Below are 26,109 nucleotides of genomic sequence, written 5' to 3'. Positions count from 1 at the left end.
GAAGAAGAAAATGAACTTGTAGTCTTTCCCTTTTTCATTTCTTTTCATTTTCGAAGCAACACGACCACGCATAAGCACCCAGCAGCCGTTGTTCGCCCTCTTACCAACACGCTTGGTAATTAACTCTCTATATTTTCGCTAGCCGCCTGTCGGAGCAGAAACTGCAAGAGGCACTTTCTCCTCTCGAGGCTCGAACGCTTGGAACATTGCTGAAAGACGATTATAAGCGACAAAAGCTTAGAAAGCGTCTCGAGTGGCTCATAGTTTCGCGAAGGTTGCTTTTGTGAATCGCTGGATGTTTTCCTCGGTCTCGAGTTCTCGCGGAGAGATCTCGCGTCGTTCCCGTCACGATTTCCACGCCGTGTTTAACGATTCGTCGTTTCGATTTCACTGGAAATCGTATTTCGTAGAAATCTACGCGACACGACACCGCGTTTCCATCGGCGCTGTTTCGTCGCTGACGCGCCGCGCGTTGAATTAAGGTCAACGGAAATCGGATTCCGAAGAGACGGCGTTGAAATCGCCGCACAGGGGTTAAAAGTTGGACACGAGACGAAGTTAAGTTGTCGTTTCGAGGAAAAGTTGCCGGATACGGTAATCCGCCGGTACTTTGAGGATAAGTCGTGCCGTGCCGGCTTTCGGTCACGCGATTCCGAGCTTCCAAGTGTTTCGGGAAAAGCCAGATGACAGAAAGAGAACAGAAAGAGAGGACAGTTTGAAAGAGACAGGTCGATTCTTCGCGCGCGCGCGTTTCCCTTTGCATTCTGTCATTTCCGTGCAACCGATTCGTCGCGAATGTTCCGCTTTCAGAGCGGCCATTATCGCTAGGCGATGCTAGGACAGTCAACAATAACGTGCACACGAATGATCGATGCGACGTTGAGCGTCTATGCATTCGTCTCTCCTCGTTTCTGATCGTCTAATGCGACTGTTTTATCTGTGTGCGTACGTACGTGGCGCGTGTGTTCGCACGTCCATGTTTGAGTGTCTCTGCGTGTGACGATGCGTGGATTATTAACTCGCTTATATAAGCATCGTTGAAAGTTTAATACGACGATATCGTGCACTTTGGTGTCAGTGTTGATCTGTTTGCGGTTGTTAATCGAACTAGATTTGTTACCAACGAGCCAGTTTGCAGAACGAATCGAATCGAAAAATCAGTATCCTGTTGGAAATGGCTCGATCTATACCTAAATCAGATAGTAGGTGAATCATAGCGAGGTCTATCGAATAAGGACGATTGTTTTGATCGAAGCTAATCGCATCGGTAGGATGTCAGCTTTGTGCTCCAGTTGCGTAGGTGAATAGAGATCGACGCTCTCTGCTCGATCATCCGTAAGGGAATGTTTCGTTTTATGTCGCCGAATTATTAGATCATGCACCAAGGGAAATAATAGAAAAAACGGTTTTATCGTTTCATCGCGACACAAGTCGAACGATCGCTTCGAAAGATAACACGGTAACGTTTTTTATAAGAATAAACATGCATCAGCTTCGTTTCATTCCGCAGATAGATGCTCTACTTTCAAGATCTATGGATAATGTTAGGCTTAACTTCCATATGCATGGCAAACACGATCGAACGCAGTGATACCAATGGTCTAAAGGACAAAGAAACGATCAAAGTTCCGATCACTCGTAAAGATCGTGCAACGTGCAAGTATTCAGTCGATCGACGAACGAAGGTGCACGCGAGATTGATTTAATACCGAAAGAAAAAAAAAGATTTCCTCTGTTCGAAAACATAAAAAGAACGAGACTTGACGGTGGAAAGGAAAGAAAATGACATAAAAATAGGAGAAAAATGTGGAAAACTGGACGCTCGTTCGTTAGATACTGATACGTAAGATCGTTTACCCCTTTCGCTTTGTTAAATCGAAAAGCAGACGGAAGAGCCACGGACGAGAATTTTCCATCAACCATTTTCCTATTTGTTGCTTTTCTCTTTAATTGGAATACCATCGTGAGCTGTGACAGTCGCGTAATATAATTGTCAGCCGGCATTTCTCGGTCACCCATGTCGCAGACTTTAGTTCATGCCAGAAAACTGTCAGAAGGATTTCCGTGCATATCAATAGCCAGTGTGAGACAGATAAAACCGTCTCCTCTTTCACTCGCACCTACGCCTTCTAGTTTCAACCGTCGCTCGACTTACTGGCTATGAATTAATTATCTTCACGGGCTAACGTTCTCATTTCAGCCAATGAAACAACTCTCATTCCCTTTGAATAAGGATTCACCGAGAGAAGTTTCGATGAAAGTAAAAGTTGGCGGTTACCAGAAGAAAAGAAGGCGAGTAAATAACAGGTAGGAACGAGAGATTTGCCCGTTTTCGTCTCCTTTCTTTCCGTCGCGTCACGTTTCGACGATTCCCAACGCGCGGGCTGCAAATAAATTAATTACACCGAAGCGGCTGTTCGCACGCGGGGAAAGTTATTTTCGTCGAGTGTTTGTTTGATGCTATTTACCCGCCAATTTCGACGTGTATTTACGTGGTATAACGTTGATTTACGCAGTTGATATTTGCTGCATGATCGATCATTTTTGATAAGTTTCCCCTTCGAATCTGATCGAAATGTACGCGCATCGGACAAAATCATCGAGCCGGACGTTTGCGCGGTGATTGGAATTGGAACGATAGAAAGTATTCATCGGACGTGAATTGCCGTCGATATTAATCAGAGACTAGAATTACAATATTGACCGTGTGTGTTCATGTATTTGGATAGCGTCTACGTCGAAACGAGTACGATACGCGTAGAATTGTGTGCTTGCCTGGTTTAATGTATTTAAGCAGAGATAACGATAGGTGATTCGTCAACGAGATCGAATCGAGCTAATAATCATCGAGGCCACTGTCATAAAAGATATACACCGGATTACCGATACGATAGTCGTTCGACTATGTTACGAGCCGCGCTCGTTTCTCGTATCGTGTTTTCTGCGTGCTTCCTCGAATCGATCGAATTTTCAAGCAAATTTGCGCCACTTGACAGCAACTAGCTATTCGAAGAAGATTTCGCCGGCAATACGCAATGGACTAGCATTGATTAATCGCGTCGTAACGTTGGCAGTGGAAAACAGGTCAGACGGGAATAATTTTCAGACCGAACAGAGTGTAGTAAACCGGTAATCGTAGCGAAAATGTGGGTCGCCGCTAGTCTTCCGAAACGGTTGGGCTCTTTCCACCGTAAAAATTGCGGAATATTTTCGCGATAAAAGACTTTACGTCGTCCGTAGCAACTGTTCCGTGTATACAACTTTACGTTTGCCAAGAAACTAGAATGACGAGGGAAGGAGGAGCAAGAGGAGGAGGAGGAAGAGGTGGTCCGATGCATCGAGGAATCGAGTACGTTTTCAAGTGGAAAAAACGTAGAACGCCAGGATGACCGTCGACGAATCTACTACGATCGTGGCCCGTGTAACACGTTGATTAATCCCCGTTAGGCGAGTCGGTGGTTTTGCGTGGGCGTAATGTGCCGCAAATTCATCTAATATCGGCGGTGTCTCGCATCTCCCGGCCGATAATTAAATTCGTTGCTCATTAGCCAGTGACGGGCATTAGCCCAGTCGATGGTTTTCCGCGTACGACACGGGAATTAATTGTCTCGAGCGATTGTCTCGTCCGATCGTAGGGACGATTAATCGTCGCAATTTCACGATCGACAGTTTTCCAACGCAGACGATCACGCGTCTCTGTCGTACGAGATAATCGCGTACGCACATATACGCGTATTTAGTATCTATACACACGCGTACACGTAGCACGAATAGCGGCATGTGTTTTGCCAATCGCAGGGACGAATCGGGATTGAAAATTAATTAGCTGCGGTCTAATTGCAACGATTAATCGCTACAATCGGCCTGAAGTCCAATGGGAGGGCGTACACCACCTACAACGCGGCAAAAGTATAGAGGCAAGCGCCGCGAAAAATGTTTCATTGCCGTGCAGGCGAAAAGAAATGCGGCGAGCAGAAAAGTCTAAGGAAACGCGCGCGGTACCTTCGACGTAACGATTTCAATTAAGAGGCTCCCAAACGCAGAGACGTATGCAAAACTGAAATGCGTTTCTACTGCGCTAAATCGAAAGGCACGGTCGACGCAGCAAACAAAGTGAGGAACAGATACAACTAGGAAGAAGCTTTCTTTCTCGATGTTAAAAAAAAGAAAAAAAAAGAAGAAAAAGGAAACAATTATAGAAATAGAACCCGTTTTCTCTTTCCTTCGATTTTTCTCCGTTTTACGTAAAGTTGAATAAGCGGTTCGTCGAAACGTCTTGACAAGTCGAACAGCGCAAGGATACTATTCATCGTCGGTCTATTTTATGTAAATGGAGAGGGAAACCCCGCGTTTGTCTATAGAAGGAATTGATTTGCTTCGGAGTTTTTTACAATACGCAATGTTTATCGAGCAATCGTTGAAAAATCGCGTATCGTCTCTTTCTCAACTTTCTCGGGCGAGAATTCTTTGGCGAAAACCGTGAGGGGGCGAGGGGTTATTTTTAACGCGAATCGCGAAGCTGATAGTTCGAGAATTCTGGAACAAGTTGTAACAAGTTGTATAGAGTTCAATATATGTATATGCTGCGTATATACAACGATACATTTTCGAGGCAAACCACTGTGCGAACTTTCGTGCAAGTAAATGCGGAGGCGCATCGTGCAGTATATATCTAGCCTATGTATCTACTTGGAGCAGAGGTAAAGGTTGTACGTGTTTCAAGCGGTCCATGATAACGGGCAGTCTGGCTGGCAAACGTTAACGTATAAAACATTTGAGAATGCATGAAATCAAAAACAAAAGGGAGTAAAACATCTTCGAGGGAACAACCGTTTCCAAACGAAATTCTTCCAAGGGGCAAGATAGAAAAACAAAAGGGTGCACCTTTGTTCGTTTCGGTTCGATGAGATACGCTTCTCGACGAAATACGTTCCTTTCCTTTTTCTCTTATCTTCTTTGTTTCTTTGTTTTTCAAGATCGTAGCGACTGTATACTTTGCGCGTTTCCTCGAGAGAAGTACCTCGATCGGTTATGCCAACATGTCCTACGTATACAAGATCTAACGGGTAAAAAGAAAAAGAAACGCGTGCCTAAGGACAATCGATGCAACCTAAACACAGCCTGCACAATGGATGCATTCACACACCGACGTGACAAATGAGAATGGTCGCGCGAGATCCGTCGCAAAACTCAGAGGCAAGCGCAGAGAGGAGATTGGAACGTTCAGACCTGGTTCGCACTTGTGTTTTAATGCGGTGCAATTTTTTTTGAGCTCGCGAAGCTTGAAGGTCGCTTCGAAAGCTTCATAAACATTCTATATCGAGCACGGCTTTGCCCTCGAGAAATTAATGCGTATGTAACGGTCGAATAAAGCGGAATTGTTTCTAAACACGAGACCGACCGGTGGTCTGTAATCGCACGGTACTTTTCTACTTTTCATCGACACGCTATATGGCTATCGCTGTGATTGTTCTCGGCGATGCAAAACCGCGATTACAAAATAGCAATGCGAACCGAGTCTTAGGAATCATCGGTAACCGCAAGCAAGCATGCTCTATTAACCCTTCGACCGTGAAACTCGCGAATAGAACGTCGACGAGTATCGACGGTGTGGCGGCACAGAACTCGGAAGAAGGTGTCTGGTGACGTTTCCGAAAGCGAAAGTTACTTCAGAAGGGTTAATTACGTTGGATGGGATCTCCTCGCGCCTGGGGAATGGGATGATTAAAAGAAAAGAAGGGCGGAGTTGAGAATGAAACGGAGCAAGGCCAAAGTGGAAATTCCACCCCCCAAAAGGTGTTAAAAAAAAGGGGCTAAAACGAGCGAAATAAACCGTAATAATCTAGATGTTTGCGTAGCTCCGATCGTTCGTCTTACCTTCGTTGTTCTCATCCTCGGTTGACTTGGCCGATTGTAGCTTCGCGCTCGGTTGCTTCGCTGCAATCAAAATTCGCAGCTGGCACCGTATTCGTCTTTCTTTTTCTCTTTTCTCTCGTTCCCATTTTCTTTTCTCGTTTTGTCTTTTTCCCTTTTATTCGTTGTCTTTCGTTCACTTTTCTTTCCCTTTACGTTTTTCGCTTTTTACTTCTCTCTCGCTAAACTCGCTCTTTTCCGGTTATCCGTATTTCGGCTGCCTAGTCTAGTGACCCGTTTCGGTTTCGATACCGCTTGTCTTTTCGTTTCTTTTTCAACAACAACGACGATAACAAAAAAAGAGAGAGAGAGAGAGAGAGAAAAATTGGCCCGAAAACCGATCCCACGTTCACGAGAACGTCCAAGCAAGCTCGTTGCCAAATCAAACGTGAATCGTTCGTAAATTCCTGGCCGCTATCGATAACCGATAGCTACGCCGAGTGATTAATTAATTATTTTCACGGTAGCTCACGAGCCGTGATTGGGTTGATATAGTCTGCGTGATCGACGGCCACGTGTCTCGAGACGTTTTGCGATCTTATGAATCGCGACTCTGAGGATGTATAGGACGTTTAGGCTCGTATCAATATAGAATCTAGGATAGCTGTATATATAATTAAGCGTTTTGTCACACGTTCACATAAACGTCGGTAATCAAAGTAAGGAATAAAGATGGAGAAAAGGAAAGTGTGAAGAGTTCGCAACATCGACAAGACTGAACAAAGAATGTACACGTTATGGAGAAATCAGTGGTATAATTGGACGTATAAGACAGACGTAGTGAAACAAAATGTTATACATACTTATATATGGTACGATTATACGAGTCACGAAGGTGAGAGACATGGCGGTGGTGGTGTGAAAACGGGAGGTGAAACGTGACGACAGAGCGTGTGCGGTATTAATGAGACCAGATGTATGATGACTATAAGTAGCACGATCAAAGAAAGAAATAAAATCGCTAAACACCTTTTACAATACTAACAAGGGGAAGAAAAGATCATGAGAAAAATGGAAGTCGATAAGTACGAATCATCTGGAGCGTGATACGAGCGTGAATTTCTTCTTTCATCTAAAATGTGATTATAATCATTATTATTATCGCTATCAATATCGTCATCGCGTCTATTTAAATTTCACATTACACGTTTTTCCACTTAATTCACCGATCGCGTTTTCAATGCGTATTTTTCTATAAGCGTCACCGCGTAGCAGAGAACGCTCGTAATGTGAAAACTAGAATGCCGTTCGCAGGATATTTCTACGTATGAATTTCGAGGCTACGGTACGTTAATCGCATCTCTAACAACGTTATTCAACCCGACGATTCAGCGACGTTGTTGCAATAAAAACGCGGAACGCGTGGCTATTTTTCCCTCTTTTTTTTCTCTTCTTTTTTCTTCTCTTTTTTTTCTTTTTCACGCTCGCGACTGCTGATATGATTCTAACGAATTTATGGAGACAATTATGTAACCTTTAAACAGCACGGTATGGATGCCTGAGGAAATTTATCCAGTCATCCTTAATCAGGTTCGTTGCTCGTTTTAGTTTCTTTGTGAAAACCGCTTCGTAGATTTTTTCTTCTTTTTTTTTTTCTGCCAAAGCACTCTGCTGCTATTTTATTTACTCAAACACCATACCGATATTGAAACTATGCGACGATTTAGCTAAGAGACTAGATCGTACTGATCAAACGACTGACTTTTTCTAGATCGTGAACAGAGTATGTATATATAAACGGAGAGTTAAATAATAAATAGAGTGAACTTACTCGACGTCGGCGGTGGTTGCGGAGCTCGACGAACGACCGTATGCTCCTGATGCGGCCCAGTGTACTCGTGCCATGTGTACGTGCTCCTATACTCTGAATGGAGCTGCTGCAATACAGAATCGATGCAGCGAGTTATTACAAAACGATAGCTGAAATGTCGCATAGTAGATTTCGTGGATCTTTCCCTTTAAGCACCGCGAGCCATTGTGAAATAAAACTTCCACCTCCTCTTCGTTTCGCACACTTTGTTGCGTTTTTCCCTTCGACGCTTTCGACACCTATGACATTCGCCGATCCGATATACCTTCGAAATACTAACGTTATAAAGATCGAATCGTCGAACTCAAAATCGTTGGGAGAGAGCAAACGTTTGAAAAGAAAGGCCGGGAATTTGAATAAATAGGACGATCCGTTACGTCGAACTTGTTAACCATATCGTGGCAGAGTTAATCCAGTACAAACGGTTAGGCGATCGATAAAACGATTTGCCGATTGTCTGTGACGATCGAAGCATAAGTTCGGCCCCTTTCGGTGTTGTATATCGCGTGTACGATTCAACTTCGGATATCTGGATAGACTTTACATTTCCCTGCGACAAGTAGAAACGAGAAGTCAATCGTATCTGCTGTTGGCGAGAACGTTCGAACCTATGCACGTACAATCGAGTACGATGACAACGGCTATTGATTCGCAGAAGTGACCAGAAACGACTCCTTCCTTCCTTCTCTCTCGGTTCTTTCTTTTTTTTTTTGTTTTACTGTAAAAAAAATGGAGTTTCCATGAATGTCGATCAGTTTCCCTTCGATGAATGTACGACGCTGGTATAAAAATAAAACGTTAACTCGGCTTCGTAAATGTTGCAATGAACAAAGACAGAGGACAGATAAGGAAAAAGGAAGAGAATTATAGAAAAAAAAAGAAAAAAAGAAACGACGCCACTTTGCCGGCGCCAAGATTTCGACAAACGTCAGATCGTTTTCATGGACCGTGGATAGGCGAGGAGAAAAGACGTTTTCTAAAAGGAATAAGAGGAACGGGGATATATTTTATCGCATTAGCAGGCAGGCCGGTAAGCTGTCTCTTTCCGCGGGATTTTATAAACCTGACAGATTTGTAGCGGCGTCGCTAATTGCGTTGTCCTGTTTTTTCAGAGTTGATTGATTTAGTTACTTAACCCAGATACTGTCGGTTCTGTGTCCGAGAACGCGGAGGTGACAACGTGGTCTGGACACGCGTACCAGCGCGTATGGTCAACCCGGCTACGTTCTCTAAATATTTTCATTCGTTTCCATGCTCATCTGTCCGACCGGACTTTTTCCCATTAAAAAGGAGCAAGTAAAACAACGAGCACGATCGTCGTTGTTGTATCTTCAAATATTGTACTACAGAGCCGGATAAACGTAACCACGTTACGCATTTCGACATTTCCGAAATAAAAGAATATACCGATATTTAACGATTCGAGGACGACTCGAGGAGCATGAAATATTTCCAACGTTGTGTATCTGGGCGTTCATTGTACCAATTAAAACATGCTGCAAGGTTTCGATAGATAGACAGACAGGTCGATGCATGGGGCTTCCATAATCCATTTGCAAAAGCTTTAGGCTCATATGTCTATCGCGCAGCGAAATAATTATTGTAATTTAGGCCGAGATGGTACCGACGTCGTGCTAATTTATTTGTCTTTTTTTTTATATATATAGATTTCATAATATCTTGTTACAAAATTGTATTTTCTTCTTCTGTTGTATTATCGAAGAGTATTCGACCTTGGGACACGATATTTACGCATCGGTTACAAACTGCATTTCTCCCGTTGGATTTCGAAACAGTTTGTTCCGGTGTGGTGTACGTGAACGCAAAGCAGAGGAGAGGCGCGATCAAAAATAGATCGGTTGATTTAAAAGTATAGCATCGATGCAGAACGGGAAAGCAGCACGTACAACTAGTGCGGTGGACTGCCGTATTTACGACCGTCTATCGATCCTTATACGTTCATTTATTAATGCCGATGTGGGGCACTGTTAACCTTTTCGTATGTCGCCGCGCCCACGCTACGCCACGCCGCTTCGCCACTCGCCCTACCACGCGAACATTTCCATAATTTCGTCCGATCGCTTACAAAGTCAACGATAAGCGAAATTTGATGACCTACTCCGAAATTTTCAATCGACGTCGCTCTGATCGCTAAATACCGATAAAATGTAAAATTTAAGACGCGGAAGTTTCTTATTTGCCATAAAAAAAAAAAGAATGAAAAAGAAAGAATAAAAAGAAGCGAACAACGCTACCTCCGTTGTTGGTGGAAACTAGTTTCGCGAAGCGAAAGAACTTGCGTTAACTTAATCACGATGTAGGCGATGGAGAGTCTCCCAGCGGAGGATTCGATCGACTTCGAATCGTTGAAAACTCGTTGATCGCGGAAATGAAAAGCAGGAGCGGTATTCGAGGAAGGCAGGGCAAAATCAAAAGTTCGATGTGATTGTTCCGATGAAATTAGATAGCGGTAGTCGGGCACGAAACACGCGAAGGCCCGCGGGGTAATTGTCGTTAAAAGTCGTGTTTAACGAGATAGCCGGTTAATTGATAATTACGCCGTAGTACAAAGAAAACTGCACCGAACGATGTCGCGTGTGCAATTAATAGAGACACCGCTGTGAACGCGTCTCGTAATTAAAACGAATAACTAACGAGAAATTATACCGAGCGCGCTCGAATCTGCGAACGCGTGCGAAAACGGAACGAAGACGACAAAGTCGGCCGTTTCGCGACTTCGATAATTGTCTGAAAAGTTGGCCGATTATACGCTCGTTGACTCGTCTCTGAGAGGAAATTCGTCGAGTCGGCGAATCATTCGCTTGCTCGAGGATTCGACGCAATCGTTCGACGGCGGCGGCGACCGATCGATATTCGTCGAAAATAGATGAATATAAAATTCGCGAACTACGGCGTGAAGGCACCGGCAGTTCATTAACGAATCCGGGTGTGAATGAAACTCTCCTTTCCACGAATACAACTGTCACCCCGGTGTTCTCGACCTCTTCCCGAAGGATCTTTTTCTTCTCCAAGCTTCTTCTCCAAGCTTCAGCTAGGAATATTTCACGCGCTGCCGAATTGCGAGGAAACCCCAGAGGCTTCGACAGTACGTCGTACGTTACGCTAAAAGCGATCGACAAGTTCCATAAAGTTCGATCGAAAAGTGGACACGCGTTTGAATATTTACAGCTCTGAAAAGTTTCCACTCGTAACATATATTAGAAGAAAAAGAAAGAAAAAGAGTGTTCTCCTATCTAGAAGTTACTTCGACGAATTCAGAAAACCAATTGCGGATGTTACGTACCGAGCAAAAATATAAAACGAGGTCGAACGATGTTTCAAGTCTTTCGTTCGCGCATAGTGAAAAGATTGGTGGTATTTCGACCAAATAACTTTCGAATCGGCAATTTAAACTTTTAATTACTCCTTCGTTTTCGCTGCTCGAACGTCAGTGGTTAGGAGGCAAGCAGATATTCGCGAGAGAACGTTCGGAAAAGGCGCACCGCTACGCGTCGTCAGCCGACAGATTGACGAAAATGTTGCGCGATTCCTCGGTCGACGAAACGACATCGCTTTTTTCGCTTCGTTCGCGTCCCTCGTTTCACGAGGTAATTTCCAAGCGATCGAAGATTTTTCGCCTCGGCGGAGTACGGAGAGAAATCCGTTTTTCCAACCGGCTGCATGCCGATGAGACGTCGAGATGACATCGTCGAGAGAGCGATCCTATCTCCTTTCCCTTGTAGCTCTTCTTTCCTCCCCTAGTTAGACTTCCGAGACAATTATCGTTCTTCCTATATCCCAGCATGGCCTCGCTTATCACTCTTCGATGTTTTTATTAATCAATTTCTTCCACGTATCGCTCGTCCCTCGAGAAGAAATTCGTATCGAAATTGTGATGAAAATTTACGAAGAATACGACGACGATGATTTCTGCATTCGCGAAACCAGCAACTTCACGACGAATGACCTAAGCAAATACTCGGCGCTAAAAGAAAGCGTTAAATTCATACTCGAAGGACTCTTTTGGTTCGACTATAAAAACTGAACAGTCAACAGATCGAAGAGATTGGATTGGCAAACGAGCCCGGTAAATGTGATATCGCGAGAACGGAGTACGCTGAACGGTTGCTTTTTGTTGTTATTATGATCAACAGCACGATCGTCATCGTCGCGATCGGTGTCAGTGAAGTGAACTCGAGGATTTACGAGCCACTCGTTGCGATATCCGACTGCTCGGAACGTAGCCCGTGACACAGCGGGTCCTCGAAGCGGTTTAACGAGGAAACTCTTTCGCTATTGCAGTTTTGCTTTCTGCTCTTTCTCGTGTTTGCTCTCGCTTGCATTTCAGAACTTACTTGCTCGAAGAAAACGAACGATTCAACATGCAGTTTCACGCGGACGTATTTTTAATTTGTTATTTCATTCATTTTTATTACACGACTCGAAAGAATTGATCGGTCGAGTAAAGTCGTGCAATTGCGTCGAAACCTAGCGTAGCCTGCACCCGTATTGACAATCTTACGCGACCTCATTTTCCTATCAATCGTAGGGAATTCGAAAGGAGCAAAACAAATCGGAGCGGGAAATACCATGGCGCGGATAAAATTAAATTCGCTTGCTTGAAATTCGGATGAATCCTACTAGACGAAGATGGACGCGAAAGGACTCGCAGGATGAGCGAAACATGGCGCGCAGTGGATAGAAAAATTGCGGGGACGTGTTAGTAACGAAGCGGAAATAACGATGCGAAACCGTGTCAGAAAGAATAATTAAAACTGTGGAGAACACGACCCCGATTGTGAATGAAAAGACGAACGAGCCGGGAAAGCATCTACGCTGTGTCTGAATAGTAAATAGTAACTCCCCGGACGATTATTAATGTAAGTGGAAGGATCAGCAAACAGAGTCGACAGATACTGATCAAAGGGAGGTAGCCCAATGCTTGTTCAAAGTTGAAAAGACAAACATTTAGCAGGAGTTACGAAGCGTAAGATCGAGTCTTGTCCTTGTGTAACTTGCACGTAATTCTTATCAGAGGAAGAAGAAAAGAAGAAGAGAAGAAGAAGTGGAACAAGATGTTTCATGGAGTAGATCTACCTCTTCGCGAAGAGAGGAAAGAGAGAAAAGTACGATGGTCGAAACTTCTTCACTGTGTGTCGTGCCGCATTGGCGACGTATTTCGCAGAGTAGCGAAACGGTTTCGTATCGCTTGCCAAGAAAAGAAATCGAAATTATATAGCAAGTTTCTTACAACTATGTATCGTTTAAGACAATGTAGTGTACGAGCGTGTAAAGGTAGAAGACTACGAAATACAGTATAGAGTCGATTGATGCATCGATGCATATATATATATATATATAGCGTTGAATGGAATATTCTATAGAAACTAAACCAAGGCTGAGGACTATATATATGAAGTCGATGCTGCCCTAGCTAACCTTTCAGGTGGTTCTTGTCTTTGTAGATTTCTGTCAATTCAATTTGAACCCTCGCTGCTCGTCCTATATATTATAATCCTTGAAAACCTCGTACGTTAAGGGTCGATGGAAGACGTAAGATAACAATGAATTCTAATGCTTCCTAAAACATCCCCCAAACTAGAGCGATCGTTTGGTATCCTCGAGTGCAAGCATAGGGGAGAAATTCCCCTAATTCTCTCCTCCCAGTAAACAAGATTCCATTGTGCAACGTCGCACAATCAAAATGCTCCGTATAACGCGAAGATCTTCGTGTATTCTCGGTCAACGAAAGAAGACGATTCTACCCTTCGGTCTTATCGTTTTATAGCATCCGATAGAATCAAGCAAACTTACACAAACGAAAATAAAGAAGATGTCGTATCTCGTAAATCTTTTGATACATCCGATTCGACCAAACGTACTCCGTTTCTCTTAGCAAGTATGGGGAAAAAGAAAGGAAACGAGCGACGTCTTGCAGACTTTGAAGGGAACGAAATGCCAGCAAGGCAGGACGATCGGTTGCGCGTCGCTTGCTAACCGGAAGAAACGGGATACGATGAAAAGGAATAAGAAAGAAAGGAAAGGATAGGAACTGCAGCGTAGATAGTGACGTAACAGAGACACGGCCCTTTGACTTGGCCGGTTCCGACCTGTACAACACGGTGCAACATGCGGCTTATCAACACGATTGCGCGTTGTAATCTATGTTCAGGGGCATATGGCCGAGTAGTAGGAGTCAACGTACTGCCACTCGCCGACCGGCTACACCGAGAATATCGACGAAGGAGAAACAGTGGCGCAGTGCCGGTGTTCTCCTACTACTTTGACCTCCTGATGCCAGCTGCATGCAAGCGGCGAAATACTGCGTGTCAAAGTTGAATTCATCGTGACAGTTTGCATTCTTCCATGGACTGCTCGTACATTCTTCGTTTTCGTTTCTATACTCTGTCCGCGGGGAAAACTCGACTTCGTCTCGATTAAGATTCTCCTGCCGGACATGGACGAATCTCGTCCAAAAAGTTTGGGAACGTTAACGTTGATAGGATTTTGAAATAGAGATCCGACATGGGTCGAATAAGAGGGGAAATTTCGTAGTTCTCTCTTTTGGAGTGGCGAGCAATTATTTCTGGACAAGATGATAACGTACGTACGTATATCAGGGCACAGTCTTTTGGGGTTAATTTTGCCTATGAAAATAATGAATCGAGTACACGCGAGGCCTAGTTCCACAGAAATTTTAGTAGTTGAAACGCTTACAGTCGGGTAACCTGATTTCTATCACCCGCTATTTATCGAAGTGCTTCCTCTTGCAAGCGCAGTTTCTTCAAGGTTTACGAATCAACCGACGTATTCGCGTATTTTTATTATATTTATAACCCATTTTAAAAATATGCCACGGAGATATACCGTTTTCGGCCAGTGAAAGATAATTACAAGTCGTTTGAAAAAAAAGCGATTATTTCAACGTGAATGGTTGTTTCGAAACGTCAAGCAAAGCAAAAGAGAAGCATTCTTTCCGGGTATTTTTACCCTTCCGTTGTTGCGAACGAGGCTTATTATCCCATTTACCGTGACTGGCGAAAGGGTCGTTTCGCGAACCCTTCGTCTAATTTAGCCGGCGTTGCGCATTGCAGCCGTAGTCGGGCGACCAAGTAGTAAAAGTCAATGTACGTCCGACAGAAGAATGGTGCACGTGATAGTGCATATCGACGAATGAAGAGTGGCGCAGTGCTGGTGTTCTCCTACCACTTTTCATGACGCTCGGCCACGCGAATTGTTAGACGATTGTACCGGAGGTGACGGTGCGAAACATCGTTCGAACTCGATGCGATGCACTCTGAATGCCTCGCTCCTTATCTTCTCGATCGACCTTAAAACGTCCGGCCAGCACGGCAATTCGCCGTAGATACGACTTGACAAATCGACGATAGATTTCCATAAGGCTGAAAGAAAACGAATGCATCGTATAATTTCATGTAACGTACGCGTTCGATCTGTTTTACGAAGAATCGACTTGTGGAAGGTATTAGGGCGAGCTCCGTTACAAATTAATCCCACTAATGGCATAGCTCGTGTTGGAAATATAGCAACAACGATACTTTTATGTCCATCACGAGACTATAGCTCTAATTTGAAATTAATCATTAAAATCACCTTTCTTTTTCTTTTTTACTTAATGTCGTTTTTTTCTTTTAGTTATCGTTCTAACAGTCGTACTAACTCGTCCTAGTTTCTTAATTCGACTTTCGTGGAAAGAACGTTGCAGCGTTTTATTAGTCGGCAAGGTGACCGACGAGCGTATTCGTCGAAAAATCGATACGCCGCATCTTTTTGTCATCGTGTCAGCGAGTCGGTGAACAAATGGTGTTTCTTCTGACTGAGATGGAAGAGACAGGAAACAGACGTCGTTACCGAGGAAATATTTCAGTCGTCGATGTTACCCCGCGTGTTGCGATCTCACATTAAACTAATTTCATCGCGTAATCGGCTACCAGAGCGTAGAAGCACAGTCGATGCTCTACTTTCGAACAGAGACAGAGAAATAGAAACAGATGTTTATCGATACGATAGGAAGAAGTTTTGTTTTTTATCGAAAAGGAGTACAGACGCCGGGAAACAACCGGATGACGATAATAAGAAGACGTATCTATACGCTTTTCGAAGCTGTGCCAGCTTTACAGCCTTCTCCTTGTGATTAATTCTCGGATAAAAGATAGTCTACGTGTACGATGAAACATTCGCAGCCGTCTATTTGTTCACGCAATTGATTACGATCTAATGAAATGTGTAATTACCCAATGGGTATAATATACCGTTCAACTACGAGCCATTAATTTGCCCGTCTTTGCCTCTTTTATCTCTTACCCATCTCTTTCCTTCGTTTCATCTTCCTTTCGTTTCTTTATTGCCTGCTCTTTCTTCGCAGAACAAATTCACGGCCGCTCGTTAGAAAACAAACGGAAGAGGATTAGCATTGATTCGCCAGAATGCATTTCCTCCCGAGCGCAACTAATCAAGTTTGCCATCTTAGTCGAGTTTGTTGTTCGGGATTTATACGATCCCTACCGTGATCGTTTCGACTATAGATTATAAACCACCGTTAGCAGCTGTTTTACGAATCCCGCAGCACGAATGCTATGGAACTGCCTCGTTGAAAATTTTGTACGTTTAATACGAACGATCATGGCAGTTTGGTACGTGCTGTTATCGCGAGAAGGGGTGGGAAATGGGACAGGAACAGCGAACCGTCGCGTCGCCGAGAACACGGCAATTCTCTAGTTTCGAGATTTACGAGTCGCGCCCTCAAGTAAAACGCAATGCCAACAAACCGGCTCCCTTTTCACCCTTTCATCCTCGCACGCGAATTAATCCAAGAGGCGTGACAGCCGACGCGTTTCACCGGCGTGTCGTCTTCATCGCCCGTAGAGAATAATAAATTCGAAAGAAGATAGAACGAAGAGTGACAAACTATATCCGCTTTAAAACAATTGGACGAACCTTATGGCGAATATTCGCGCGCATTATCGTTGATGCATTTGAATCGTCAAACGAATACTTTAGGAACGAACTACGTTCGAAGGTATTCCAGACGAATTATTACCGTTATTGGTAATCGAACGATATTGCGAGTTCTAGGAATGGTAGGAATTATCTGTTCCACGAGCAAAGTAGATTCGCGAAATAATTTCCGTGCAGACGTATCCCCGTCGATCAATGTCCAACTTCGTATTGTTCGTTCCTAACAATGTGCACGCGGATGATTGGTTCCTCTGACCGATAATCCGTAATACGTATTACTTATCGAACGTACACTCGTGATTTCCGAGTATTCGATAATTTTTACAGCCATTTGCGTGACGAGAGAATCGGCTCTTTCTCGTGCAAGAATTTACCAGGATCGTACGTGGATAAAGAAAGAAACGGGTTTAGTTTGGCGAGAAACTTTCATATTCGTGTAAGTCGCACCCTCTTTCCGGTTGGAAAATCGAACCAGCCTTACCGACACCTTCGGTACCCGAGTACTATTGCGCGCATTTGCGTGGCTGCGTGCACCTCGTAAATTTCCACGGAGGAATTGTTCGAAAGTCGTCGAGTTTCTTGTACGCGAGATGCACGAGATGTCTCGTGGAACTTGAATTGTCATTGTAGCAATTTGAGATGCGAGGAGAACTTTCAACGCAGTATTCCACGTGTCTATAATTCCATACTGTGTCAGCCGCGCGATTTCGTGTTTGATCTTTCGTTGTCCCTTTCAAAGGAGGAAATTCGTTTATTTCACAATCAAGTGGTAAAAGCTAAATAGTAAAAGCGAAGTAAAAGTCGATACGCCGGCATCGATTTTGATATTGAGGAGGACATCGTGTACCGCGCTACGGAAACACGTGTTGTCTCGAGCGTAGACGAATAAAAGGAGTTCGGTTTTCGAAGGAACGATCGATAAAGCTATAAAGCGGTTTCCACGGACGAAGGTGGCGGAAACAAAAGTCACGCGTAGTAAAGCTTAATCGAGGCCGGTTCGGTGAAACAAGCGCTACCGAGCTTTCAGATTCTCCATGAAAGGAAGAACGCGTAGAATTAACCTTGAATAGCTAGAGCAACGGTTGAAATAGCGCGGACGTGGCTCGCAAGGTCTGCTACGATTTTTGTCGATATTTCATAATCAGTGTTACGTAAATATGATTCTTGCATGGCGAATGAAACTGCTAGAAGAGAATAAACCACCGAGTGTTAAGCTTAGCCTCGATTAGGAAGATCGTCGAGCTCGAGTGCTAGCCAAACTTTCCTCTCTCGTCGGATAAAATCGCCGATCCCTCTTCGCTAAATCTCCGCTATACACAGAGATTTCGATACGGTGATAACATCGATCGTCGAGATAAAGTATACGGCGAGGCAGTACCGAGAGAATCTGAATACCAAACTATAATAGCGAGAATCGACGAGGAAGAAACTCGGCAAGCTGTTACTCTTTTACCTTTGTGATCGAGCCACGGCTCTTTCAAAATTCTTGATCGTGTATTTCCGGAACCGACGGTTCTCTTCGAGTCGTCTACATCGTCGAGGATCGTATAATACGAAAAAGAGCCACTCGATCGAATCCTTCTTCTTCCAATACCTCTGACAACCTATACTACTCCTTTAATAATATCCCCTACGAGTGGGAGACATACACATATTCGTTCCAAGAGATACGACATCGATCCAAACGATCGAAAACTATCGTACGTTAGTATCGGGAGTACTGTTGCTTTGGTATTATCGAGAAACAGCCTCGAGGGAACGACAAAGAATAACCGAATCTCTGTATATCGTACACCGATACCATTGACGTGTACTATTAGAGAATATTTGTAAGCAGGGCTCTCGTATCCAACATCTTCCGGCGAATCTACTCTGTGAAAATATCGTTAGAAAATCAGGAAGACGATCCACGAACGATGCAACGATCTTCCGGTCAATTTCTCTCTCACCTTGTCAATTGGCATTGAAGGGCACGCACGACAGAGGTTCCAGAATGAACCAATCATGAGGCCGCGGTGTGTGGGGCAGTGGAACAGTAGTGACACACAGCCGCTGCGGTAGCGACGGGGCCGTTTAGACGACGGGCACGGTCGTCAGGCCAGGTTGATTTCCTCCCGAGGACGTGGCTCCTCGGCGTCGACGATGCGGCTACACTTGCTTCACTTCCTCCTGCTCCTTCCTTGCTTCTCGCCTCTCACCTTCGCCTCTCTTCGCTGCTCTCCTCTTCTCCACCGCCGCCACCTCCACTCTACCACCTGCTCCAACCTCCTCTCCTCGTTTTCGTTCTCTTCTTCTACTTCCACCGGTGGCTATACTCCTGCTGCTTCTTCCTTCAAGGCAGTATTCGCGAACGGTGGTCGGACGTCCGTCTTGTGGCCCGTCTGAGCGTACGTGTGTACGAGCGCACGAGGATGGTAGACGGGCAGGCGAGTACAAGCGCGAGCACGCGCGCGCGCGCGCGCGAGTCCAGTGAGTGCGTGCGCGCGATCGACGTAGAGCGCCGGTGTGCGAGTCACCAGCGTGGCGATGCCGATAGGGAGAGATTGGAAAAGAAAGAACAGAGAAAAAGACATGACGTATGAGCGTGTCGTACCAGCAGCGAAAAGGGAAGGAAAAGGTTTTTGCGCCGGCTCGTCCAAGGATGCGGTCTCCTTCAGGCTTGGGCTTTAACCCTTTGCGCTAGCACGTCTCTACCCGCAATCGCAATCGAACCGAATTCTGTTACGTTACTTTCCTGCTATCCACTCGATTGGATGGAATTTCAATCTTGTAGAGTAGATTCGCGAGGATGGCCTACGTCGATTTTGCCGGTGACTAATGCAAAGGGTTCGCTCGTGATAGTTCGTGGTTAAAAAGGATAGGGTGCAAGACCGGTAGGCGATATTCGATCTACGGTGCAGTTTAAATCGAATGGTCGACAGCAATCGAATTTAAGAGGGAGGAGCCGGCTATATCTCTTCCCATAGAGTACGATAACAATGAGCTGAAAGAAAGAAGAAAGAATCGCGTACGCGACAACTTTGTTTAAAGTATCGTCGGAGTGACGATCGTGCCTCGGAAACGGTCCGAAAGGGAAGGACAACGACCAGAGACCAGGGACATTGGGACGGATTAAACGATATCTAAGGGAAGACAATTGTAAGAGAAGGAAAGACGAAGACAGGAAGCGGAAGGCAAAGTAGGGCTGGGTCGTATTCGAAGCCTACCACTCCATCGTCTCCGTCGTTGGGGGTTTTCCGCTGTCTTCCCGTAGACCGATATATTCCTGCTTTCCTCTTCTTTCTCAACTTTCACCACTCTCCGAGGACAGTTAAACTCGTAACCGTGATTCGGTGATGGATCGCGTACCCAAGAGTATTATTGGCCCGGCGTGATGTTCACCGGCTGAAATTCACCGCATCCGGAAGTAATCTTTTCGCGTGCATACGTGCGTGCGTGTTGGTTACGCGCGGATGTCTATGCGTGTATGTCGTGTACGGATGTGTGTATATAGGCGAATGTGTATATATTGTATATTATATGTGTATATAGCGTAATGTATTACAAGCGACGATGCAAAGTAACACTCGGACGCGTTGTACGTACGGAATAACGAGACGGAGGGCAGAGCGAGAACGGAATCGTGAGAGGCACTGGTCCCAACGTCGCACCGATCGCACCGACGACTTTGCGTAGAGCGCCGCGTCGCCGGCGAGACGGCTCGACGGTAGAAGGGGTTGCCAGAGCGCAGGCGCCCAACCGGATCGGGTCGATAGTCCGCAACGTTACTCCCTGTTTTCCTCTCTCCTTCTTCGCTCCAGTCCCCTCTCTGTCTCTTTCTCTCTCGCTCTCCGTTTCGTATCGCCTTTCTCTCTGCAATTTCTCTTTCTATCTACCATGTGGCTATCTTCGTTTCTCCTTAGATCCGACTTCCAACTCTCTCCCACTTTTTTAGCATTTTTGCGATTTTTCACGTCGCTGTCTCCGTCTCCCGCTGTATTCTTCCTTATGTGCCTCTTTCTTTTCTTCCTGCTCTCTGTTACCTCTCAGTCACCTTTGTTTTTCGCCCCGTGTATCGGCAAGGTACACTCCCTTTTGGTCAACCTGTCTCTTTCATCCCCCTGCGAGCACCGTTACCCTTTCTGAATTTTCTTCCCGTTTCTTCTCTCTTTCTTCTTTGCGCTTCTCATTTACTTCGACTATCGCTTCTACGTTTCGACGTTCCCCACAGCAACGTATAAATTTTCAAAATGCGCTCTCAACCGTGACGAAAGCCATGCCCTGCAGGATCTTACCCTCCTACACCGATAATAGTCCTGCGGTCCTTACTCTCGAGATTTATCCGATGAGTCTCGTTGCTTTAATACGTACACGTGTACGTATATTTACATCGTTCATTTCGAAATTGCCCCTTAGCCAGTGTCTCAGAGGTTTATTTTTATACATTTTCCCAGTGCAACATCGATTTACCGATCTGATCCATGCCCTTTCCGTCGTAACACAAAATCTGTGCGAAAAAACTTTCAGAAAGTAGCTCGACTACAGGGAGATAATGGCACGCTGGTACCCTGAACACATTTCATATTTGTCGATACATCTTCCACGCTGTTCCGCAGAGGATTTCCTGCGTAAAAATTCCATCGTCTTATCCCGACGTGCGCGCGAGATTTTCTCGTTTTTCCGCGACGCTTCCTTTCTTCTTCTTTCTCGATGGCTGTCTCCCACCCACGCGAGCGTTAGGCGGCACTCGATCGTGCATCTTTCTTCCCCTCTCGACTGTTAGTCGTCCCGTTCGCGTAGCCGGCGCCGCTATGTCGGGCCAGCGTCGCGACGCTGCTAACCTTCCTGCGGATGCAGATATAGGCGCGTTTTGCGGCGTTCCATGCTTCGACCACCGCTTTTGATACATACTTTTTCATTGTTCGTTTTTCGACTAAATTCCTCCGTTTTTTATTTTTACTTTTTATTATTTTTCTCTTTTTTTTGGGTTTCCCTAATTTCTAAAAACGGCACGTGCATGATTTTCTCAATTCCTCGATGTTTCCTCCCGATTTTTTAACGGGTGAAAGACAATGGAGAGAACAGGCGCGGTTGAAATTCGTACGGTAAGTTTTGGACACGCAGCCGGGGATATGGGTTACGAGGGGGACGCTGATTGTTCGAATAGACGAATAATGGTTCGGCCGATGCGCGAATTGAAAAGGGGCGAGACACGCTCGAGGGATTCGCCGCGATCCGCGGATCGTTTTCGATATTGTGTCCGCCAGTGTACAGCCGTGTCTGGCTTCAGCCGACTGATTCAGCCGACTATCGCGTATTGTTTGAATAAGGAACAACGGGTTTATGGCTGCGGGAAAGATCTAAACCGATAAGATTATTAGGCGCGATCCGAAGAAACCCTGGCAGATTCTGTTCAAAAGATAGAAATAAGTATCGTGCGCTCCGAGGCAAAATAATATGAAAGAACGACGGAGAACGAGTACCGGTATCCTTTTGCGAGATCTTGCGCTACGATTGTGTATTACCACGTAGAATTTTCTATTCCGATCCCGACTCGACTCCAGTCCATCGTGGCCATTACCTGTGCATCAATCATACCTAATCGACTTCTAGATATCGTTTCAACCTTGAGAAACTACAGCTCCGCAAACATTGCCAACATCACACGTAGATACGATTCGACTTATCTCTTGAAGGGATGATCGTTACGTAACACCACGTAATATATCCTGTTTAGCCGTGAAACACTTATTTTCGTTGGCGGGAGGGACACGCCTGCCAACCATTCCCGAGTAGCACGTTTCCATCGACCCGGACTCTCTTTCCCAGCGATATTCTCCGTCACGTAGATATTCCTTCGTGTGCGTTAAATAACATATCCATGACCTAAATAATCCTGAATTTCATCATCTTCGATAACCAGACGCAGAATGCTAGACGTCGGCTCAAAAAAACCTCTCGGTAGATCCTTTCTTATACGTCGCAGTATACTCGTACTCGCGAATGCAGAACTGCAAATGGAAATGTCTCGTCTGTCTCTCGAAGGAAGCGTATCCTTCTTCCTGCCGTGAATCTTGGATCAATCGTGCAGAAGGCCGATAGAGGGTTAACGCGTCTCAAATTGTATTCGGAAGAAGCAATCCGAGCGTTCGTTTAAGCAAAGTACGAATTGAATTTAATTTATACTTTTACTCTACCTTTATTTAGTAGCTAATTATTCTAATTTTGCAAGTGCGTGCCACGCCGATAGAATTCGATTCGACGCGTTCATAGAGTAGATAGTAATTTCGTAGAATCGTCAAATTGGTAAGTACAAAATTTGAACCAACGATAATTGGCTGACGAATTTTCACGGTTAGCGCGTCTACGTGTACTCTTATCTATCCTTCGATCGGTTTCTTTGAGACGTCGAATTGCTCCGTAATTAATTCGAGCTGCGGCTCGGCCGCAGCCACGCGAAGTGGATGGAAATTGTTAAAGAGCAAAGCTTTAAAAGAAAAAAGTAGATAAAGTAAGGACTAAGAATTAACCGTTCGCACTCGACTATTCCAATCACATTTTCATTAGATTCTCCAGTAATTTTAGCAATTCCATGAAATCAACGATTTCAACTGCTGATGAAACTTACAAGTGCCTCGAATTGATCGCACTCGCCGTTTTAATCCTACATTCTCGCGGAATATCGAATATCTGTTATTTCTACTGGATCCTGAACATTGAGAATCTTTGATTCGAAATGCACGAGTGTACGGTCATAGATCGAAGAATTAACGATACGCAATTATCGCGAAATTTCTGCAGACATGATCGAGAGAGAAAAGTAAGTACGTACGGCCGACACGCGAAATTTATACTTACCTGCGGTATTAATATATTTAGTTCCACGCGGCCGCATCGTATAGCGTGCAAGCTACAGAATAAAATGTTGATTTTTATATTCGCACGTGTACGTACGTACCACCATCTACTTGCGACTATGGAATACAGGTACTGGTGAATCGCGTATGCGGGCACGAGTTTTTCAACTTCCTACGTGTTCTTAAGGCTGTGTGTGCCTAAAATTGAACTCCATGTAGAGACGAAGATTTAAACTCTAACGGCGGGGGCTGCAGTTGTCAGATACAGCGTTGATCGTTTCTGTTATCGTCAAAATTATTTTCCTCGGGAAAAATGTATATGAATCTCGAGCAGTTTGCTTCTCATTCTATCCTTCCTTTCTCAGCAAAGAGATAATCCGCGCACGTTGCTCGAAACAATTGGATACTTTTTAGAGACAATTAGGTACTTGGCGTTTCGTTTCTGCTCCTTAGAATCTAAAAATTGTCACGAAGGAAACGATGTTCTAATCGTTCCATTTACGTCTACGCTTGTTGTTCGGCTATGACGCGATATAGCAAAAGGATTATCCGATCTTTGTATCCGTTTGATCGTCACGCGAACAGCCGACTGATCGTGGCTAATTACTGTAATTGCGCTGAATAGGGAAAGAAAGGAAGGAAAAGAAAAGAGAAAAAAGGGAGTACATCCAGTGTCCTTGACAACGCAGCAGAAATATACCGAAGGAGGAAAATTGTTTTGTGAGAAAAAAAAAGTGGGAAAAAAGGGAAAAGAGAATAAGAAAGAAAGCAAAAAAATGCTTTCGCGTGGAGCACAGCCTCGCATTGTTGTTTCCTAAAGTTCCCATCCTAAGCAGGTAACCGGCCTAATTTTCGTGGTTAATTAAAAGGAGACGAGGAGACGCGCACGATACCGGAAGCGCGATGTTTTTTCATCCCGGGAAATTTCAGACGGATGGGGGAGCAGGAAAAATAATGAAATTATAGGACATTATGATATCCAACAAAGAGCACGTCGACGGCTCGATTTAATTCTCCTCCGCGAGAATCCTACCACCGGTAATCACCACGGCTCGTTAAAAATGAGCCGAGCCTAGAGGCAGCGTCTATGCAGCCGCAAGTGGGTTAATTAAAATCTTTAGCCAAGTATCGTACCGGTGTACGCTTATTTTGCAAATTTATCGCCGATCAACTAGGGGAGTTGATAAAATCCTTCGGATAAACTTCCTCCGAGACGTCTCTGCCACGACCAACTAGCAAATTTTAATATCACTCCGAGCTTCAAGATGCAACGAAGAGCACGATAAAATGTAAAATAATTTAGGAAGCGTTTCTACTAATATCGATCTTACGTCTAAACAATATTAATTCGAATCGACTTATTTAGAATATAGTTATTGCCGAGAAACGAAACGACTTAAATTTACGGTAGCTCTAGAAGCAATAACATGCTTAAGATACACTTGTTTATTTCGATAGATTTTCTTTATTTACAACGTAATGTAAATAGATCTCTACCATAGTTTCGATGAAAGTAAAGGAAGATCAATGAGTTAATGTATATAAATTTCGGAAAAAAAAAAAAAAAAAAAAAAAAGATGGATTTGGGTTAGTCTGACGTTCAAGTACAGAACGCGATGTACGTTGATGTTAATTTCATGTTGTTCATGCGCTGTGCTGTTAAGTGGGTGACAGCCTTTAACAGGGGTGCCGGTCGGAGAATAGAAGAAACGTTTGGTCGACACGCAAAGTTCACTAAAGCATAACGTTGAACGTGACCCAGCAGCACATATATATACACGCGAGTACCCTGCGCTTGCCGATGATAAGTTACGCTCGACTTCCGCTTCCGTTCACTGCATCCACGTTCGGTCGCACGTACGGCACCTGCTCGAATTGCATGAATTACATCGCATCCAATGCACGTTGGTGTGAAATAGAAAAAAGAAAAAAGGAAAAAATAGCAGTACGCCATATGCCGTAAATTTATTTGCGATGCTTTAACCATTCTCTCTCCCTTCCCTCCTTTTTCGTCCGTCATCAATCACAATAGCAAATGTCAATCGCACATAGACGTTTATAATTTATTCCATTGGTCGATCGAATTCTCGACGATCGGGTCGTTAATCAGGCACGAGATTAATTTTTAGTATTCGGTGAAATTAGAAAAATAAGGTGTCTCCGGAATTTGTTCACATATGTAGGTAAGCCAATACGGCTTTGCCAACTTCTACACCTACAAGACATAATAGCAAGTGGTTCAAGTGGACTGCAGAAGTGGAATTGGTGTCGTCTTTTGTTCTCGCCGAATCAGCACCAACCTCTTTTTCTTGGCATTCTTAGAAATCAATACGTGCTTCCTAAGTTTCTAATACACGGCAGGCCTATCGCTAGTCTATAATATTATATACACGTTGTTTGACACGAATCGTCGAGTTTCTTATTACAGATACCTAACCGGGCCGGTTCTTTCAAATTTAGCCTAATGAAATAATTCGACGATTTCGTGTCTTCTATCTTACATGTTGGAACGCTTATTCTATCCGTGTGTCTAGATCTCTGCGGATGTATACGGCATAATGACCCTCTCGT

General features: G+C 44.5%; 2 protein-coding genes across 25 annotated transcripts in view; one reads left to right on the top strand and one right to left on the bottom strand.

Annotated features, from left to right (window-relative positions):
* Positions 1 to 26,109, top strand: part of LOC126919206 (integrin alpha-PS5-like) — a 132,058-nt gene that overhangs the window by 62,281 nt on the left and 43,668 nt on the right. The gene's annotated exons all lie outside the window — the stretch shown is intronic.
* Positions 1 to 26,109, bottom strand: part of LOC126919211 (mucin-5AC-like) — a 44,990-nt gene that overhangs the window by 17,220 nt on the left and 1,661 nt on the right. For 17 of the 24 annotated variants that reach the window (XM_050728085.1, XM_050728061.1, XM_050728077.1 and 14 more), the window contains exons 2-3: positions 7,685 to 7,790; positions 5,878 to 5,937 (exon numbers count right to left, since the gene is read on the bottom strand). In XM_050728085.1, coding sequence (XP_050584042.1) covers positions 5,878 to 5,937; positions 7,685 to 7,790 — 166 coding nt within the window. Of the gene's footprint in view, positions 1 to 4,884; positions 5,853 to 5,877; positions 5,938 to 7,684; positions 7,791 to 18,651; positions 19,084 to 19,908; positions 20,409 to 26,109 lie in introns of those variants that run through there. The other 7 variants (XM_050728069.1, XM_050728070.1, XM_050728087.1 and 4 more) reach the window with 7 other exon arrangements.

The sequence above is a fragment of the Bombus affinis genome, chromosome 8 (assembly GCF_024516045.1).
Source record: "Bombus affinis isolate iyBomAffi1 chromosome 8, iyBomAffi1.2, whole genome shotgun sequence".
In the NCBI taxonomy this organism is placed as follows: Eukaryota; Metazoa; Arthropoda; class Insecta; order Hymenoptera; family Apidae; genus Bombus; species Bombus affinis.
The sequence above is the reverse complement of the archived record's forward strand: the minus strand, read 5'-3'. Positions and strand labels throughout refer to the sequence as shown.